Source organism: Mercenaria mercenaria, chromosome 5, assembly GCF_021730395.1.
Source record: "Mercenaria mercenaria strain notata chromosome 5, MADL_Memer_1, whole genome shotgun sequence".
NCBI classification, from domain to species: domain Eukaryota; kingdom Metazoa; phylum Mollusca; class Bivalvia; order Venerida; family Veneridae; genus Mercenaria; species Mercenaria mercenaria.
Genome location: NC_069365.1, coordinates 33628344 through 33642812, shown reverse-complemented (window position 1 = coordinate 33642812; position 14469 = coordinate 33628344). Strand labels below are relative to the sequence as shown.

General features: G+C 34.2%; 1 protein-coding gene across 6 annotated transcripts in view; it reads left to right on the top strand.

Moving 5' to 3' along the window:
* LOC123556811 (cyclin-dependent kinase-like 5) overlaps positions 1-14469 on the top strand; it is a 60264-nt gene that overhangs the window by 38975 nt on the left and 6820 nt on the right. For 2 of the 6 annotated variants that reach the window (XM_053543145.1, XM_045347798.2), the window contains exons 13-18: positions 3520-3643; positions 5635-5760; positions 7384-7425; positions 12620-12776; positions 13500-13578; positions 14015-14263. In XM_053543145.1, the coding sequence (XP_053399120.1) occupies positions 3520-3643; positions 5635-5760; positions 7384-7425; positions 12620-12776; positions 13500-13578; positions 14015-14263 (777 nt within the window). The remainder of the gene's footprint in view (positions 1-3519; positions 3644-5634; positions 5761-7383; positions 7426-12619; positions 12777-13499; positions 13579-14014; positions 14264-14469) is intronic. The other 4 variants (XM_053543148.1, XM_053543147.1, XM_053543146.1 and 1 more) reach the window with 4 other exon arrangements.

Below are 14469 nucleotides of genomic sequence, written 5' to 3'. Positions count from 1 at the left end.
TAAACAGGGCTTCAGAAATGATAAAAAATTCAGTCAGTCCGAGTCCTACTACACTTCAGTTTAGGCTACCACATCCACTGTATTTATACCTACCGGTAGTTCTATATTTGTAAAACATGATAGATTAAAAAACTAATATGCTACATGATAAAAATGATTTACGATCTTTTTATAAAACAGTCTGAAACAGTAAAAATCAGTCTAAGTAAACTGGTTTTAAAACCAGTAAACCAGCAATTTCTGAAGCCCAGGCTATAACTATATGTAAAATATACTATCATATGCATGTATATATATATATATATAGAGTGGTGGAACCTATGCTCGCGGTATTTTGTACATATATTATCTTTTTAAGAAGCAAGCAAAAAATATTATTTCGATCTGACTATACAAAAACATAAAGTTATCCTCCTTTTATCGAAACATATTGTTAATGTGCGTCATCATGTGACTTAGTCGTCTCGTGAGCTATCGACACAGCTAACGTGAAAAGGTGAAAATTCGCCCTGAAGGGAACCTATGCTGGCGGTATGATATATCTATTAAACTAAGCGCGAAAAAAAAATCAGCAGGCTAAAAATGAACAAACAAGCATATGCGAATATAATATTTAGAATATTACTCATTGATTATGTGAAAAACAAAAGAAATGAGGATAAATTTTAGTATGTGCCTCTATGTGTATATTTCCCTTACAGAAATGGAGTCACTATTAGAACGTATAATAATGTTATATAAAAACAGAATGCTCAAGTATTCATGATTCAAACAACGACAGTGATTAACTCACTAATGATTCCTACATTTCTTTTGTGTGTAGGAAAATTACTTCTCCCTACATCTCAGAAAGAGCCATTTGGACTTTGTCAAAATACTAAGATCAACATAGATCTTTTTCATGGTTCGACAGGCACTCATAGTGTAGCCAGGCGTCAAAATCATCACATCTTGCTCTTAAATGTATTTTATATCTGAATGTAATGCATGATTTCTAAAAATCTAACTTTAGTTTGGCGATTTTGACATATCTATCTGAGATTTGTGCGACGGATACAGATTGCGTAAAATGTATCGGCTGCTGTATGCGTCACGTGAGCGGCACGCGCGGCTATCACTACGTTTGTTGTAAAGGCATTTCACCACTGGTTGGCGTTGAACATAGCATGAAGAAATATTTTTATCTGTGCTTCTTTAGAGAGCGTATTTATCGAAATACCGCGAGCATAGGAATACCGCGAGCATAGGTTCCACCACTCTATATACTACATACACATTACATTGGAAGTACATAAGCTGGCAATAAAAGTTGGTCTCAACTCACCATTAATTTTACAGATATTCTAGGTTTGAAAAAAATGCTGAGGATTTTCAAATTGAACAGGATGTTTTGCTGTAAGAATTGTTTTAGCAAAATGAATTTATTTGAAGTGTGTTTATAATTTTTTAAAAACTTTTGAATAAAATTAGTTGACCGATTACAGAATATATTTGTCATTGTTCAGTCTTATTGTATTTTTAATTACAGTTTTTTAGATGGATGTACAGAGTGTATTCTATGCATGCAAGTTGTACGACATGTTTTGACAACCATAAGTTGTTAGCTCATCTGATTTTTGGAAAAAAAAATGATGAGTTATTGTCATCACTTGGTCGGTGTCGGTGTCGGCGTTGCCTGGTTAAGTTTTATGTTTAGGTCAGCTTTTCTCCTAAACTATCTAAGCTATTGCTTTGAAACTTGCAACACTTGTTCACCATCATAAGCTGACCCTGTACAGCAAGAAACAGAACTCTATCCTGCTTTTTGCAAGATTTATGGCCCTTTTTGTACTTAGAAAATATCAGATTTCTTGGTTAAGTTTTATGTTTAGGTCAACTTTTCTCCTAAACTATCAAAGCTATTGCTTTGAAACTTGCAACACTTGTTCACCATCATAAGCTTACCCTGTACATCAAGAAACATAACTCCATCCTGCTTTTTGCAAGAATTATTGCCCCTTTTGGACTTAGAAATTCAGTTTTCTTGGTTAAGTTTTATGTTTAGGTCAGCTTTTCTCCTAAACTATCAAAGCTATTGCTTTAAAACTTGCAACACTTGTTCACCATCATAAGCTGACCATGTACAGCAAGAAACACAACTCTGTCCTGCTTTTTGCAATACTTATGGCCCCTTTTGGACTTTGAAAATATCAGATTTCTTGGTTAAGTTTTATGTTTAGGTCAGCTTTTCTCCTAAACTATTCAAGCTATTGCTTTGAAACTTGCAACAGTTGTTCACCATCATAAGCTGACTATGTACATCAAGAAACATAACTCCATCCTGCTTTTTGCATGAATTATGGCCCTTTTTGGACTTAGAAAATCATGGGTAGGACAATTTTTCTATTATACAAAAACAAATCAGATGAGTGTCAGCACCCGCAAGGCGGTGCTCTTGTTTTCATGTTGTCTTGGTATATTATAATGACTGTGTATTCTTGTATTTTCTGTTTAGAAAGCCCAATTCAAGGTACTTGATTAAAATTTTATACAGCAGGCTAGCAAAAATCTGTAAACATAGTAGTCATGCAAATTTTTGTATTGCTACATGTAGCCTGCTTGAGAAAACTAAGTAGTGTCTGCTTCATCAGAGTGTTCATCAGATGTAATACCCAATACATCAAGAAAGTGGGTTTGCATAATTAGCTACAAACATTATACTTGCAAAGGACAACTAGAACTTGGTCTTGTGTTCCAGTAATATTTGGACCGTTTCCTTATATTGGATATAGAAATTAATGGTGTTCTTACATCTGTAGATAGCAAGGCTTGTAAGGTTTTGAAATAGACTTCAAGTAAGCTGGAAAGAAATGTAAGACTTAGCAGAAAATTAAGTTCAGTGAATATACAATTTATATGATTATTCCATAGTGAAAAATATCAAGTTTATAAATTCACTGGGTGAAAAATTTATATCAAATGTATAGAATTGGGTTAAACCACTGAAAACATGAAATTAAAAGATCTTTTTTTGTCAAATATCTTTTAATTAACATGGATACCAGATGATATATTTTCACTCATACACCACTTATGAAAAGATTGCATGTCAGGACATTCACTCAGAACTGTGTAAGGTATTCTCTATCAAACACTGACCAAAATTTTCATGGAATACAGAAAGGATTTAACACTTTTAAGATGTAATATATTCGATAGTATTTAGAATTCAGAATTTTAACTTACATTTTTATTAAGCTACTCATTCGCTTAGTGAACCTTTTGATATAAAATGCAGATCTGAAAGGACTCCTTTTTTTATCAAAAAATCATACAAGTGACTTGATATAAAGGGACTTGCATATATTATTGTTATTTTCACAAAAGCTGAATTTCAGTTAATTTATTCATACATAGTTGAATCTGTTTCATTGTATACCTAACTAAGAAGCAACAAAAAATAAATTCTAATTCATGTAACAAGAAAGAGCATTTAAGAATTCAATCGTTGAATTTTTGTTTATTTGGCTGTTTCTATAGTTACAGAATCAAGATGGTGTAAACAATAAGTACAACAGAGATCGTTCTGATCGTGACAGTAACAACTATGGCGGAGGATACAACATGAAGGATACACGAACACGCAACAAAAATCAGTACTACGGTAAGGCCATATTATGTTGTTTTTACGTTACATTAGACATGCTTAATTTATGTTTTTGTTGTGAAACAAATTTAAGATGACTTTCACTTTAATACTTATTATACTGCTTGCATGAAAGTAGATGAATATATAAATCTTCTCTGACATTTTTTTTTATAATTATGCACTTAATATTCTTTCTTTAAAAGAAAAACAAAAAAAACAAGCCATGATTTTGATAATGTTGCTGGATAATTTTAATGATACCTTCATAAATGAAGTTTGAGGGGTTATATAGGAGTGAGTTTTCATGGTTTCTGGACAATAACTCATGAAAGGCTAGACACATTTAAATAAATTTTGGTACACATGTGTAACATCATAAAATACAGGTCAAGTTCGACTTTGAGGTCAGTAGCTCAAAGGTCAAGGTCACAATGACCTGGAACAGTTAATGGTTTCCAGATGATAACTTGAGAATGCTTGGGCCAAGGATCATAAATTTTAGTACATAGATGTTACATCATAAAATACAGGTCAGATTTGACTTTGAGGTCACACCTATTGATTTTGAGGTTAGTAGGTTAAAGGTCAAGGTCACAGTTACCCGGAACAGTGAAACCATTTGCGGACAATATCTTGAGAACACTTGGGCCTTGGACCATGAAAGTTGATAAGAAGGTTGGTCATGACCTGCAGATGACACCTATTGATTTTGAGGTCAGTAGGTCAGAGGTCAAGGTCACAGTGACCTGGAACAGTTAAACCATTTTTAGACCATAACTTGAGAACACTTGGGCCTAGAATCACCATATTTAATAGGGAGGTTGATCATGACCAGCAGATGGCCCCTATTGATTTTGAGGTTCGACTTTGACATTGGCTTACTTCTGTGACAAGGCTTTATTGTGGGGGTATAATTTGCCACTCCTGTGACAGCTCTAGTTCATTGAAATTTTTTTTAAAAAGTTTGTTTGTTTTACTTGTTTTTGTAACATAATTTTTCAACTAGAAAACAAAAAGTATGAAATATAATTTATGCCCCCATCCCCTCCCCCTTCAAAAAATAGGGGGTATATTATTTTGCACATTGTCAGTCAGTCTGCCAGTTGATAGACCATTTCTTTTTTACCAATAACTTGAATGTTTGGTGTCACTATTGAAACTTAATAGGTCAGTAGATGACCCCTATTGCTTTGACTTTATGCTTAGTAAGTAAGATAGACTTTGGCTAACAGTAGTAAAACTTCAAAAGATGATTGCCGTGGTCAGTAGATGATCCCTATTGTTTTGGATGGCAGTTGGTCAAAGGTCAATGTCACAGGTGACCTCAAAACTGAATGTGGTTTACACTTTGGTCTACAGTAGTTAAACTTAATAGGATGATTGCCTGTGGTCTGTAGATGGGTGTCTGAAGGTCAACAGTCAAGGTTACAGTGGCGTCTAGAATGAGAACAGTTTCTGATAAAAAAGAAACAACTAAAGAACACTTTGGCCTACAGTTGTCAAACTTCATAGGCTTTTTGGTTCAGTAGGTTAAATGTCAGGGTCACATTGGCCTCAAGAATGAAAACAATTTCAGTTTAACAACTAAGAACACTTGTCCCTAATACTTTTTACCTCATGATGGGGGAGGGGGTGTATATGTATTACAAACAGCTCTTGTTTATGATAATATGAACACTTACTGAATGGCTTGCTGGTCAAACAGTAAAAACCTTTTGCCCGAGGTCAGAAGTCATTCAGTAAGTGTATATTAGACTAAGGCATTTAAATTAATTGCAGTTTTATACACATATTGAGAGTATAATTATTTTTGCACAAGCAAGGATATGTTGATTTAGTATTATGGGGAAAAAATGACAGTCAGAGATGAACAATAAAGCAATTAATTTATAAAGCTGTCTCTCTAATTTACAATATAGGCTATGACATTGTATGCATGTGTTTTCATGCATGTAGAAATGTGTGACTATGGGTAACGCTAAGATATAACCATTCTTGTTAAGCAGCAGACGGTCCGCAGATGGTGAGAGAATCGAGTTTCTACAACTCGGATGGCTCACGACGAATGTCAGTGGATGACGGCAGAAAAAGTGTTTATCGTTCCTCGTCCGTCTGTTCATTCACAAATAACAGTATATATCACGTTTTCGCCTAACTTACAGCAGTGCTTTACCCTCTTGTTTTGCTCTATGAAATGTTACAAGGAGTTTTGGTGTATTTTGTTAGTACTGTAGATATCAAACAGTCAGTTTTTACTTTCAGTAGATGGGTGCGCATTATTTAAATGCTTCAGTTTATCATGTATATTGCATGTAGATTTTCTAGACTATATAGATGTCTTTTAGTTTGTTATATTTTTGCTTTGGAAGTAATTTTTAGCAGAATATGAAATATAATCGTATACACCCTCATAAAAACCACCATGGCTATTACATTTTGTAAATCAGGGGTGTTTATTAAAGGTGGTCAATCAGATTTTGAGCAACATTTTATGACATTTTTCAGTTTTCATATATTCTGTTAGAGATTTATTTAAGGAACAAAAAGAGCCATTACCTAGAGTTGGATCCCTATTGAAAATATATATTTTGTTCCTTTTTATGAATTTTTTTATCTATCTTGGTTGGACCACCAAGATAGACAAAGGCAGGTAATAATAATTTCATAAACTAACATTTCTAATTAATTTTGGCAAAATATGTACTTGTCAATGCAAATCTTTGACAACTTTAATACAACAGTGCTTATATTCATATTATTCCTTAGGCAAAATGTGTTTATCTAATTTATACTTGTGCTAAATAGGATAGTCATAAAATCATATTTTAAAAAAACCTCCAGTGAAAGTTTGATGTGTATTAAGAACTTGGTGAACACAAATAGGTGTAAATTATCAGTTGGTTAAGTTTTGAACAAATCCATTAGGTGACCAAAATCTGGTTAACCACCTTTAAAACCCTTAAAAACATGTTGTTTTTTTCTGTATGTTTTTAGCAAATATAAATTAAATGATAAATCCATCTTATACTGAATACATTTTAAGGTTATAGCTCTTACATAGTGCTGTTCTTTTTCTTTACAATATTGGGTGGGGTATGGCATTCATTGGGGGAGGGCATTATGAAGGGAATATACAGTATGTTATTCAAGATGTTAAAGAATTAAAGCCACTTTTTCATAGAGGAAACATTTCCCTTTTAAAAAGTTTTAAGTAGCTTTTTCTTTCACAGAAATATATTTATAGTATACAGAAAAAAAAGTGTTTCAGATATTAATTAGTAAAATTTCTTATGATTACAGTATAAGGAAGGAATTATGATTAATATATTTATTTAGTTTGGAACTTTGACACGATATTAAATCTCTTTGTTTATGGAAGTGCTTCAAGTCACACTTTGGTTTCTGCAACACAGAGTTTTGATGCACATTTTGTTAGGTGGCAGTTGCAGGTTAAATTATTTAATACAGTCTGTTCTGTCCTATCAAGATATTTTCATCCCAGCTATAAACCTGGTCAATGAAAGGAAATGAGTGTATTTAAATAATGTCTACAGGCTGGAAATTAACTGATGCTATCATGTAATTGTTCATGTTATTACTTGTTATTTGATCATGACATGAACTGCATACAACTGATAGAATAGAAAATGATAAAGTAGCTGTACCAGTTACAGTTTCTGTGTTTTTGTATTGTACTACATATAATCATACATAGAGGATCATTTAGAGAATTCACTCTCTCTCTCTCTCTTCAGAGACTCGCAGGGACTCTATATCATCAGTTGAATCGGGGACAGGTAGACTGGCTTATGTCCCCTTACCCCCATCCACCTTTAGTCTCTTTGCTGTTGGTTTTAAGTGTTTCACTTGATTTCTGTCTTCACTTTTGTTCATCTGTCTTGCCATGTCTGCAGTGTTTATTATATCTATTTGGAGCATGTTCTTCATTATCATCACCATTCTTATCAACATCATTACCATAATTATCATCATCGTCAACATCTTCATCAACATCTTAACATCTTCATTATCATCGTTAAAACTAAAACATAGTTATAATCGTCAGCAAATTTATTGTGGCCAGTCTCAATAGCAGCAACAGCTACATTAACATTGTTAGCAATTTATTCATGACCATCATTATTTACTTCTTCACTTTTAACTAAAAGTCATTTTCATTACATGATCATCCATACCATAATGGTTGTGTTTCTTCACGCAGTATAGTATTAAATTAACTTCAGACGTCAGTTGTGTATCCAATACAGATTGGAAAATATTTTCACAGGTGTGGAATTAATTAAGATTTATCAGATTTTGTTGAGGATGATGAAGATAATGCTACCCTTGAGAGTATTTAGCACCAGAGAACTCCTTTATTTAAAAATCTCAGTTTTCTCCCTGTTTGAAGTGTGCTTCTGTATAGTTGCCTCTCTTCTGTTCACATCTGTCAACATTTGCCTCTCTTCTGTTCACATCTGTCAATATTTGCCTCCCTTCTTTTTTCCCTTCTGCTTACATCTGTTTGTAGTTCCCTTTCTTTTTTCACATCTGTTTACAGTTTTTCTCCTCTCTCTTAACTTTTGGCTACAATTCCCTCCTGTTCGCATTTGTCTATTTACTCTGTTCAGTTTTCCCTTCCCTTTTTTGCATCTGTCTAAAATTGGCTCCTGTCTTTGCCCATCTACATTTCCCTCCTTTCTGTTCATTATCTTTCTTCTACAAGTTTCACTTGATTTTGTTCACATCTGTTTACAGATTTTTCTCTTCTTTTCACATCTGTTTACTGTTATCTTCTTTGATATCTGCTTTAAAAACAGTTCTCTCCCAATAGCTCCCTCTATTGACCATGTATACAGTTATTTCCCTTCTGTTCACTTTGTCTACAATTCTCTCTGCTCTGTTCACTTTAGTCTACAATTCTATATCTTTAATGTTCAAATCTACAGTTCCCTTCCTTTTTGCATTTAATTGTCTACAGATGCCTTCTTTCTGTTCATATTTATCCATATTTAATTTTCCTTTTCTTTTCTGTTTACTCTGTTTACAGTTGTCTCCCTTCTGTTCTTATCTGTCTACTGTGCCCTCCCTTCTGTACAAATCTAACTCATTCCAGTTTTTCCTGCTAACATTTTGTTAGATTACAGAATGGCCTATTTATTCTGCATTTTTAGCTCACCTGAGCACAAAGTGCTCAGGGTGAGGTATTGTGATCGCTCCCCGTCCGGCGTCCGGCCGACCGTCCGTCCGTCCACACTTTCCTTTAAACAACATCTCCTCCTTAACCAACAGGCCGATTTTGATGAAACTTCACAGGGATGTTCCTTGGATGGCCCCCTTTCAAAATTGTTCAAAGAATTGAATTCCATGTAGAACACTGGTTGCCATGGCAACCGAAAGGAAAAATTTTAAAAATCTTCTTCTCAAAAACCAGAAGCCCTAGAGCTTAGATATTTGGTGTGAAGCATTGCCTAGTGGACCTCTACCAAATTTGTTCAAATCATGACCCCGGGGTCAAAATTGACCCCGCCCAAGGGGTCACTTGATTTTACATAAGAAAATCTTCAAAAATCTTCTTCTCTAAAACCAGAAGCCTTAGAGCTTAGATATTTGACATGTAGCATTGGACCTCTACTAAAATTGTTCAAATCATGACCCCGGGGTCAAAATTGACCCCGCCCCAGGGGTCACTTGATTTTACATAGGAAAATCTTCAAAAAATTTCTAAAAATAAACCAGAAGGCCTAGAGCTTAGATATTTCACATGTAGCATTGCCTAGTGGACCTCTACAAAATTTATTCAAATCATGGCCCCCGGGGTCAAAATTGACCCCGCCCCAGGGGTCACTTGATTTTACATAGGAAAATATTAAAAAAATCTTCTTCTCAAAAACCAGAAACCCTAGAACTTAGATATTTGACATGTAGCATTGCCTAGTGGACCTCTACTAAAGTTATTCAAATTATGACCCGGGGTTCAAAATTGACCCGGCCCTAGGGGTCACTTGACTTTACATATGAAAATCTTCAAAAGTTTTCTAAAAATAAACCAGAAGGCCTAGAGCTTAGATATTTCACATGTAGCATTACCTAGTGGACCTCTACAAAATTTGTTCATATCATGACCCCCTGGGTCAAAATTGACCCCGCCCCAGGGGTCACTTGATTTTACATAGGAAAATCTTCAAAAATGTTCTAAAAATAAACTAGAAGGCCTAGAGACTAGATATTTGACATGTAGCATTGCCTAGTGGACCTCTACAACATTTGTTCAAACCTTGTCCCCCAGGGTCAAAACTGACTCTGCCCTAGGGGTCACTTGATTTTACATAGCAAAATCTTTAAAAAAAATTCTAAAAATAAACCAGAAGGCCTAGATCTTAGATATTTGACATGTAGCATTGCCTAGTAGACTTTTACAAAATTTATTCAAATCATGACCCCTGGGGTCAAATTGACCCTGCCCCATGGTGTTACTTGATTGTACATAGAAAAATCTTCAAAATTTTCTAAAAATAAACCAGAAGAGCTTAGATATTTGACATGTAGCATTGCCTAGTGGACCTCAACAAAAAGTTTTCAAATCTTGTTTTTAAAGTTACTTAAAGAAAATTTCAACTATATTTTCTCATAATTCTTTTGATTGATTTCTGTTATGATCTTTTGACCTTGAAGACTTGTCTTAAGTGCAATGATAACAGGTGAGCGATATAGGGCCATCATGGCCCTCTTGTTTCTGTTTAAGATCATTAAGATGTTATTTTTAGTAATATTTAGAATATGATAGTGCTAGCCTATTGTTTAAATATTGGAGGTCCAGTCAAAATTAGCTTAAATATAATTGTATAAAATATCAAATCTATTAATTTAAAATTAGCTGAGTACATAAACAGTTATCCAATTGCATTTAGGTGGAACTTATATCTTTATAAGCTCTTCTTGATCATCTCTAAACTCACTTCTTACACAAATCAGTTTGAACAAACATGTTTCCCTCCGTACCCCTGTGTGTTGTATCAGCATGACAATAGTTGAAGTGACCAGATATATTTTAATGACATGTTACTATTGCCCATCCTTTTTCTGTGCAGTTGCATGCAGATCTTGCTGAGAAATTGTCTGGTACAGTCATATAGTGATGTCTTTATATCTGGTATAACCAACCATGTGCTGATGTCTCAAACCTGATCATACAACTCTGATTATAATCTGTCAAATATGCCTGAAAAGTGTACAGAAATTTTAGATTTTCAGCTAGTTAAGATATATATATGAGCCGTGCCATGGGAAAACCAACATAGTGGCTTTGCGACCAGCATGGATCCAGACCAGATTGCACGGACGTGCAGGCTGGTCAGGTCCATGCTGTTCGCTTTCAAAGCCTATTGCAATTAAAGAAACCGTAAGCGAACAGCATGGATCCTGACCAGCCTGCACGTCCATGCAATCTGGTAAGGATCCATGCTGTTCACTGATGGTTTCTATGATTGCAATAGGCTTTGAAAGGGAACAGCATGGATCCTGACCAGACTGCGCAGATGCGCAGGCTGGTCTGGATCCATGCTGGTCGCAAAGCCACTATGTTGGTTTTCTCATGGCGCGGCTCAACTAATGAAAGCTTTAGCCTACAGTCATCAAACTTCATAGAACTATAGTCTGTGGTCAGTAGATGACCCCTATTGTTGTTTGGGTCAAAGGTCAATGTTACTGTGACTGCTAGACTGAAAACAATTCACCTTCAATGCTTTAAGAACGTTTTGGCTGTCGGTCTTCCTGGGATGGTTGCCTGTAGTGATTACATGACCCTTGTTGCTTTTGATATAATTTGGTCAAAGGTCAAGGTCATAGCATTACAAAATTACATACTCATTTGCCTTTGACAGGCCATCTTGGGGGCGTACCAGTATGTATGTGTTTTGTACATGTCTCTTGTTATTACTGTTTACTAAATCTGGGGCCGTATTCATAAAGCATCCTAAGTATAAGTTTTGACTTAAGTTGAAGATTTTACTTAAGTTTGTGGTGATTTCAGCTTAAGTCTAAGTAAAAAACTTAAGTCTTATTCATAAAACAGCTTAAACTTAAGATACGTAAGAAATGACTATAGTCAGAAAACAAAATGCCGTCGTGAGTACGAATAAAGTGTTGTTTTTTCAGATAAAAACACTTTAAACATAATTGTGCATGTTGTATCTGTCTGAAATTGTTAATGTTGTTTCTTTTAAATGTTTTCGTCCACAATAAAAGCCAAGAATTACTTATTAAGTTGTTTTATGAATAACAAATATATTTAAGTAAAACAGATTTCTTACTTAAGTAATACTTCAGTAAATAATCAATTTCTTATACTTATACTTAAGATGCTTTATGAATACGGCCCCAGATCTCATAAAAAACAATCTGCTGTTCACAGCCAGTCAAGATCAAGTTCAGTTTTTATTGAAATTACATAGCATTCTTTACTTCGTTTTCTTCATAATTATATAGGTAAGCACAATCATCTAATTTGATAAGCAAGTGCGTTTATTTAAGTCTCATTATTAAATTAATTTTAATTGTGACAAAAATCAGTTCTTTTTCTATCATACCTTTTCTAATGAAGGCAGAGTGTCATTTTTGCCACATTGATATAGCCTTTACTTTCAGTCAGGGCTGTTTTATACTTAGATAATGGTATCTTTCTTAGTTTACAGGAAAGTACTAACCTGAAAATGGCAACAAACATTTTATAATAATAAATATTTTGATTGCTATGTTTTACATGGCCATCAATTATATCAATTTCTTAATAGCCTTGTGAAGTGTTACATTGTATTTATATGACACAGAACATTTTGTCTTTTTAAGTAATATTATGTATAAATATGTTAACAGTTTTGGGAAATTTGTACTTCATAAATTTTGTACGTACACTCTAGTTTCAGTCTGTTGTTAGTGGCTATTTTTAATGTTTCTGTTCTCAATTAAATTTACTTACATTTTTCTCTACAGACCTTGGTTTTCATCGAGAGCATGGCAACATTAGTGTGGGCGGTCCACCAGTCCAGACAAGATCTCATACCAAGTATGTGAATGTTCAGCCATACTACACTGATGGTCAGGATATGTACCATACACGACAGCAAGGATTGCGCCAAGACTCATCCTGGTATGTCCGCAATTTATATATCTGTATTGTGCTACTGTGAACGGAGAGTAACAGTTTTGTATAAAAGTGAACAAACTTTTGTCAGCATCTACGTAAGGCCATATATGATGTAATGAGAAGAGAAACAAAGACAACATTACAATTTGGCGTCTATGTAAGACATTGCTGCTAAGCCAGTATCTAAACTATGCATAATGTAGACATAGTGGTAATTTATTGAAGCAAACTACTTCCTTCAGACAATAAATATCTGCTTTTGACTCTGTAGTCTTCTTTTTCCATCAACATACCATTTTATATTGAGGTATCATAGTTGCACAGTTTGATATGTCAGTTTTGTTTGATTGCAATAGTTTTTGTAATAAGCTTTGCAAGTTTACATCTAGATTTAATGTAACTAGGGCTTTATGGTAGACATAGCAGATTTGGTGATCATACTATTCTAACAATAATAACAGTAAGAATTTACTGTTTGATCAACCTAATTCTTTACAGGATTTTTCATGAGTTGTGGCTTTTATTTTGCAAGAATCAAATATAAGTTCTACATCATTTTTAAAGGTCCCCAGGTCATACACTACATACCGGTATATTTATTCCTCAGGCATATGAAAATGTCATGTTTAAATATATTAATGCATGGATCTGCTATAAATTACTTCTTAAAACACTTTAAGTTTTATCAATTTTAAAATGAGATAAACAAGCATAAATGTTTTACAGGAGGGAAAACAGTGAGTGGCATACATCAGGGACTATGTACCAACTTGCAAAGAAGAAAAAGAAGAAGAAAATCGTGCAGGTTTGTATATTCCTTATGAGTTTCCCTTTATCTAGCATGCAGCCTTTTGGCTTACAGCAATATGTTAATATCATTTTATATGGAAATAAATTGTTGAAAATTGATATTAATTTATACAAACATCTATTTGTTTGAAAAAAAAAATAGAAACATTAAAATAAAACAAGAGAAGTATACATTTGCTAATCAGACTGAAACAGTTGTTGTTGTCGCAAATATTTGTATATATGTTAATTCATGTACACATCCATACATTCACTGCTATGGGGTTGAGATTTGAGAGAACTGCATACTTGAAACAACTTTCCTTATTGGGTTGAACTTTGTATAAATCACATTCCCTGCCGGGACTAACCATCCAGAAATGGGTTACAATGCAGATATTTAACATTTTTAGAGGAGATATCATAATATACCTGAAAACTTTATTACATAGATACTGATGGATAGAGACAATGAAAATGTTGGTAGAGCAACACCATCCCGGCATTACATTAATCCATCACGAGCTTCACGTATGGATTATGATCATGAAGAGGAGATGCCAGATGGACAGGTGTCTGCCCGGGAGCCGCTACAGAACAGGGAAACTTACATGTCAAAAGATGCTGATAACCGAGACAAGCCACAGTTCGCTAAGCAGACAATGGCACTCAGAAAAATGACTCAAACTCCTGTAGACAAGGTAAGCTTTTAGTATACTAGCTGTAGATGTTATTTAAAAGACAAGCAGCAAATTTTTATTAGTACATAGAAATTCTTACAATTACTTACCCTGTTGCGGATGTTTACAAACAAATATAATGTTGATGTAAATTACTAAGGAGATTTTTTTTGCCAGGTGAATTTTGTCATGTAATTCAAATGAATGTAACCTGCTGTAGCATCATG